The sequence below is a fragment of the Alosa pseudoharengus genome, unplaced genomic scaffold (genome assembly GCF_046254945.1).
Source record: "Alosa pseudoharengus isolate Yale_2024_CS ecotype anadromous, Long Island Sound unplaced genomic scaffold, YU_APseudo_1.1 YU_APseudo_1.1_scf_2, whole genome shotgun sequence".
NCBI lineage: Eukaryota > Metazoa > Chordata > Actinopteri > Clupeiformes > Clupeidae > Alosa > Alosa pseudoharengus.
In genome coordinates, this window is record NW_027468663.1 from 35,172,033 (window position 1) to 35,179,067 (window position 7,035).

At 43.7% G+C, this 7,035-nt stretch overlaps 1 protein-coding gene across 1 annotated transcript in view; it reads left to right on the forward strand.

Moving 5' to 3' along the window:
• Positions 1 to 3,087: 3,087 nt before the first annotated feature.
• slit2 (slit homolog 2 (Drosophila)) overlaps positions 3,088 to 7,035 on the forward strand; it is a 102,342-nt gene continuing 98,394 nt past the window's right edge. The window contains exons 1-3 of the mRNA XM_076294793.1: positions 3,088 to 4,576; positions 5,492 to 5,563; positions 6,511 to 6,582. Coding sequence (XP_076150908.1) covers positions 4,407 to 4,576; positions 5,492 to 5,563; positions 6,511 to 6,582 — 314 coding nt within the window. The 5' untranslated portion in view covers positions 3,088 to 4,406. The remainder of the gene's footprint in view (positions 4,577 to 5,491; positions 5,564 to 6,510; positions 6,583 to 7,035) is intronic.

The following is a 7,035-nucleotide window of genomic DNA, read 5'->3' on the forward strand; positions in this document are numbered from 1 at the left end:
ATACAATGTGAAACTCTACAGAGAGACAGTCCCGCCCTGTAAACATGCTCATCATTGTTTGCTACTGATGAGACAACTTGTGCACATTGGAAATCTGCTGTCATGTCTCTGAAAGAGCTCAGTGAGCTTAGTGATGGATTGGCGTCCTGTTGTCTAAAGTGGTGAAGAGGCGGGAACACACCTTCATGGTGGCGGAGCATCTCTCAGAGGCCACATGCACTCCTGTGCGTGGCTTTCCCAAGTCTTTCTCAGTGGCCCTGTGTGTGTAAAAGCCAGGAGCTGTTGGGTTTCATCTCTCTGGAAAGTCCCCCCCCCCACCCCACCGCTTCACCTGGCAGGTGGAACAGGCTTGGACTGAGAGGTCGGATTAAAGAAGGAGACTCTTCTCATTGTTGTCGCTGGAAGGTAAGGCAACAGTGGCGGTGTTTTGATGGAAACTATTTTCCAACGGTAGTGAGCAAACAAACAAGCGCATGTGGTCACATTCAACACACTCACACTTACTCATGCTTGCAAAAATAACACAGGTGAGTTTCATTCACAGACGTATGTCTTGTGAAACACACACACACACACAACAGCGTACAACAACAACCTCAACCATCAAGCATCTACCATAAACTTTAGATCAAATGAAAGCTGAGACCTTCACAGTTTTGGCAAATTTTTGATGGTCATTTTTCACTCATTTTTCTCACTACTGGAGGATTTATTCATTCTTAGACACATTATTCAGGACACATCGATATATTCAGCATTTGAAATTCAGTGAAATGCAGTTTTAGGTTGTTTGTGTCAGTTAAAATGTTAATGTGTATTTTTTATTTACTTTGTAAGAAATGTAACCTCATTGAGAACATTACTAGGTTGAAATCATTTAGTTGTCTTTAGGAAACATGGCTGCTTACTTAGGCATTCCTAACCAAACATTCAAATATGAGATGTATATTTATAGGAGTCATGTTTATTTTAGTGAAATATTTATGTTCATGTTTATTCTCAGAGTCTCTCTAGGGATTTGGGAGTGAGAAAGAGAGAATGATATGTATCTCTATGGAATACTGTAACTCAATATGGACTTAGAATATTACATGTGCATATTTTCAACCAGTTGCCGGTCATTTCGAAACATTAAACACAACTATAATATTTACTGCAACATAACATTTAAAGTGTAGGCAGTTATTTTTAAAAACATTTCATAAAACAGTCTAAGAACATACAGTACAGTGAAGTTACTCCGGTAAGATTTGGAAAAGTTAACCACTGAAGGTAGGCCTAAATGCTGAATTAAAATGTTAGCATCTGTAAAACCTTAATGATACATTTGATACCTTGAGTGTATTTTACCAATTATTTATGGCTGGCTGCTGACAGAGAGGGTCTATGAAGTTGGCTTAGATGTGGTTCTTTGATGTTCTGCCTCTGTGCTATTTTCATCCATATAAGAACCTGATCTTTGATTGATGTGCGTTCCAGAATGGGAGTTTCACATTTTCCTTGTGAGACGTGTGTGTGTATGTGTGCGTGTGTGAGCTTGCCTGCATATGTGTATGTATCTGTGCACAATCATATGAGTATGTATGTAATCAATCCAAACTGTCAGAGTTACAATCTGAGGTGTTCAAGATAATCATCCACTGATATCTCTCCATGCAGAGGGCTGTGAGGAGAGGAGAGGACCTGTTTGGGGACATGTGGCGAGGCCTGTGGGGCAGCAGATGTCACCGGGTGAGGATGGCTTCCATCTGGTTAGGGAAGTACTGGCCACTCACTCCCAGATGGAGAGCTGTTTGCTGCAATCACAACAGCCATAAAATAACAAAAACACAGGTGCCGTAAACCACCCTAACACAAACAAACACACACACACATGGGGGCACACATACACACACACACTCACACAAACCACATACCACACACATGCACCTTAGATGTGCATATGTAGTACATTAATGCTGCTTAATAAGCTTAAGGAAATGACCCCAAAAAGACAACAATGTTGCATGGGTGGTTGTGACCTCGTTTGATGCTGTGAAGGTGTGTGATAACTTCTTTTGTGCCTTAATGACACTGCAATTCCCTTCACACAGAGAGATGGTCTTATCAGATGCATAGCTGGCTTTGTAAGTTAGAATGAGTGAAACCCCTTAAGGTGTGTGTGTATGTATGTGTGCCTGTAAAAGGGTGTATGTGTGTGAACAGCAATCCATTGGCCCTGAGGTGGTGTGGGGTCATTCTGCAGTGCTCCACGCCTCCCTCTCCCAAAATCTCATTATCTGATGGGCTCCTGGCTTGGATGGTAAGGAGAAATGCACCTTCTAATCCCAGATTATTTCTGTGCATCTCCAACTTGGACTCATCTTCCACATCTCTGAATATCCTCTCTGCAGTCCTCACCTTTCTCCTTTTCCTCTCATCTGTTCCCTCTCTCCTCCCCCTCTCCTTCGACTTGCTGCATTGAGCAGGGAACCTGTTTGTTGAGAGAGCAGTGTCCAGAGTGAAATTAACTGTAATGCCATCAGAGATGACTATCTCCTGCTGCTTTAACTGACTGCTAATGAGCTGCTCACATTCTTTTTGCACAAAGCACTGAGCCATTATTACGACAGAGCAAGCATGGGCCAGATTAAAGCTTTAGGTGACCCTCTACTGAAATGCCACTTTTCACATTTTCAAATGGCTGACTAATCTGCCGTTATTCATCTTTAATAACCACTTCGGTAGAAGACGAGAGCGCATACTCATAGCACACACTTGTAAGGTAGGCACTACTGCATGTAATATCTTACTGCTACGCTCACAGCTGTAAATCCACTTTCTGCGTCTCACTTGGTTACACCGTGTTTAGATTTCACCTGATACCTCAAGAATATCATACACCGACGCGTCAAACGCTTGCGTGAAGCGTCAGGTCCGTACAAGGCAGAGTGCCCCGCCGAAAGCTGGCCTAGGGAGGGCTTAGAGGCGGAGTCGCACTCTGTGTATATAGCTCAAATGCATTTAGAACTAGGGAGTTGTACAGTCCCAAATCGCTGCGATTTTACCGTTAATCTTCGACCAAACCAGCGAATTTAACCAAACCATGTTTACAGATGGAATCAAGAGGCTATTGACAGAAATAAATCTGAGCTAACTTCCCGGGGGGCAATTTAAAGAAGTTGCTGTCGTTTTCTAAAGTCCCTTGTAACTTTCAAGGTTTAAAAAAAGAGTAATTCATTGGCCTTTAAGAAAAGGCATGCCTGTCAGAATCAGTTTGGAGGATTTTTGGAGAACTAATTTTACGCGCTTTCATAAAGAATTCATTTCATATTGTATCTTGTCTATTTAGTTTTCTCTAAATCGCTGTCCGCCTCATCTTTGGAGTATTCAAAACGGAGCGACAGAGATAACTGCCCCTCGGCGACTGCACCTCTATCTGGGCTGATTTGAAGACCGCGCTAGTTACTTTGTGTAAGCGAGGTTGCGGGTTGATTACCATAGAGGAGGAGCCGTGCTGTTCTACCCCTTCACCCCACTCGCCATCAGGTGTTTGTCGGGAAGAGGTCCTCTACGAAAAAGACAGAACTCTGTGACAGTCTGGCGTGCCGACGTGAATCGAGCTGAGAAACCTTCACAGCGGACTTCTACTTGAACGGAGAGAGTGAGAAAGAAACCAGATAAATAACCGAAAAGACGCCGGACGCCTGCAAACCTGTCCGGTCACGTCCACCACTTTATTGCAGCTTTGATCGAGACCTCTCTGCCTGGAGTTGGATTTTAAATGGTCTGCTCTTTCCGACTTGTCGGTGACAAGATGATGGATGCGTGAGGTGGAAATCAATACCTCCCATCGCCGAGTGACCTGCCAGCGCGTGCACCGAAAGCTCTTTGGACAAACGTACACCGACAGCTCTCTGCAACTCACGCGGTGAAGCAGAGAAAACTGCAACTGCTTTCTCACCTGGTGTCCCTGCGCTCAGGCGTGCAAGTGTGTGAATGTGTACGTGAACGAAGAACCTCATTTCAGAAGTGTGTATGCGCACGCGTTTGTGTATATTAAGGCTGTACACATTGGCTATCGCAGGGAAATGTTTAACTTAGTGTGACTCGCTGCCGCAGAATGTGTGTTTGAGGTCTGCCCAGTCAATGTGCCGCACTTACGTCGCCCCTACAAGTGACTTTTATATCGTGCCCTTGCTACAAAGCCACTTGAAATCTTCACGTCGAATGGCACGCTATGAAGTATAATTTTTCTACTGTATTATAGGTGAAGAAATACCATTTCAAGGAGGCAGAGAAACCCGGGAATATTTCGAGATTCAAGTGACCATCACCTCATTGTCTGGGTGGAAATAAAGCACACACTGGGGACCCTCCTTAACAGTGAAGCAAAGTCGGATACAGCCTAATAACTTACTGCAATTATGGTCGTATTTAGACAGGCCGCGGCTTTGAGTTTGTTGGTGGCTTTTTTCGGCGCGGTGGAGTCGCAGCCATGCCCGGCTCCGTGCTCTTGTTCGGGGACCACGGTGGACTGCCATGGTCAGGGGCTGCGCAGCGTACCGCGGAACATCCCCCGCAACACAGAACGACTGTAAGGAGCTGTTTTATAAGTGTTGTTCATGTCCTGTATATTCATAGTAATGATCATTTAATTGGTAATGCACGAGTAAATATGTTAAGTGCCGCAGTTAGCGGAGATTTCTTAGGATGTAATAAAGTTCTGACTGATTATGGTTGCGGTCCGCGCTATTGCAGTGTAAAACCACGAGCGCGTCGGTGCGGTTAATCTGGACCCACGGGCCTCGAGATAGATCCAGCTGCCTGTACCAAACAAATAAAAACAAGGAACATATTTATTCACAGAGGAAAATTTCAGCAGATATTCACATATATCCACAAACTACACTCTACCTTTCTAGGGCCTACTTTAATTAATTATAGGCTATTAACTGTTAAACTTTTAACTTATTTTGGTTGTTTCAGCAGTTACAGTTTTCGCTAGCGTTTCGTCACATAACGGAAAATTGTGAGCACGTTGTGCAGTTCCACTGAAAAAACAGTGCACCCTAAACATAAGTATACACGGATTTAAATACTGTTTCTCAGGCTATTCGCACTTATCTTACAGCTGCAGTTTCTGTAGGCCAGTTGCCGTTGAAGTCTTCAAATTAGTCAGATAATTAATTCTGTATAATTGAAGCACAGTAATATTTAAAATTCGCATTACATTCGTATACATCTTAGATTATTTATTACAAATAGCTTTATTAAACCTGTATTAAATACCTCTTTAATTAGAGGTCTGATTAAAACTTCAGATCCAAAAGAAATAGCCACTTTGGCGCGTATCTGGTTTTGCTGAAGGTTCTAGTTCATTTTACAAGTATCCATTTCTATTTTATTTATCTACATATTTGGTTCAAGGAATGACGGTTCGTTTCGTTGATTTGGTTTATCCATTAAGTTCTTTCCACTTATTATTCTCGTCATGATTATCTCTCCACAGGGATTTGAATGCAAACAACCTGACAAAAATCACTAAAGCAGATTTTGCTGGATTGAGGCATCTCAGAGTTTTGTGAGTATTACATTTCCATTTGCCTTAACTTGAATGACCCTTATATGAATGTGCAGTCAGCGCGTAGCTCTATTCTTGCCTTTTTGAATAGATATGTTATAGACATGTTATCATGCAATATTGAAATGGGCGTGATTTAGCTGTGCACTTGATAATTTGAATCAATTATAATTAAAACACATGGAAATAGGTACTTAATCAACGTGACATTAATCTTAGGTATTAATAGCCTCTCTGGAATTCCAGCAATTCCCCCAGTGCAGCCATCCCTTGTTTTGGGTGTAATATGTGATATCCTTTCCCAGTGAAACAATGCAGGAACAAGTTTGGACAGCCTGATTTAAGAAGCTATTAAAGGCATGATCTAGGAAATGCTCTGCTGACAAAGATAACATTGATTTGCCTAAGTGATTGCATTATTGGAATGTGCCCCCATGCTCCTGTGAGGATGGAATGTGTGTATGTGTCTGTGTGAGTGTGTGTGTTTGTGTGAGTGTGTGTGTCTGTGTGAGTGTGTGTGTCTGTGTGAGTGTGTGTGTTTGTGGGTGTAGAAGAAAGAGAGAAAGAGCTCGTGTAAGAACAGGTTCTCTGTCACATCCTCAGGTTAGGATTCTCTCTCTCTCTCTCTCTTTCTCTCTCTCTCTCTCTCTCCATCTCTCCTTCTCCTCAGCCCCTCCAGCATGTGTCTGTGTGTGCAGGACTTTTTTGTGATGGGGGTGTCGGGTGTCTCCTCTCTCCTCAGGGTGGGGTCGGTGGCTATGACGGGGTTCCGTCAGGTGGATGCGGGGGGGGGTTGTCAATCACGTCACAGCTGCACCGAGGCACAGCATTCAGCCAATGCAATACTTAACATCTTTATGTTCCATTGAAAGGACGGCCCAGGGAGCTCTGAGAGGCTGTATTCCCCGCTCGGCCCTCATCCTCATCTCGCTCTGTTTCTTTCTCAGGCAACTAATGGAGAATAAAATCACTACTATAGAGAGAGGAGCCTTTCAAGACCTCAAGGAGCTGGAACGACTGTAAGTGGAAAAACTACAATGCTGTTTAGATTTAGACTTTAAGCAACCTTACCCAGAATCACACACAAACCACTATCTACACAGATGCCTCACACACCGCGTCCATGTGGCCACGACTATGATACTGTTGCTATGAGACACAAAAGGTGGCTGAAGTAGATGTGGAGGACAGTGGGGTTTGGGCAGCGTCACTAGACCCGTTCCTCAGTCTCTTTAGCTACACCCACATCTAGAGTGCCAAGATTTCACGAGCACGTCTGTCATGTGACATTAGCGTCCAGCTCACTGACCAGCTCACTAGAGTGTCGGTGGTGTTCCAGCATGGGCCACTGTAAGGTCACTAAAGACAAGGCCATGTAATGTAACATGCCATGCAGAAATGCACATACATACATGAAGGACCAGGGCAAGCCCAGTGTGTATGTATAACCCCTGTCAGCCGGGACTTTGCTG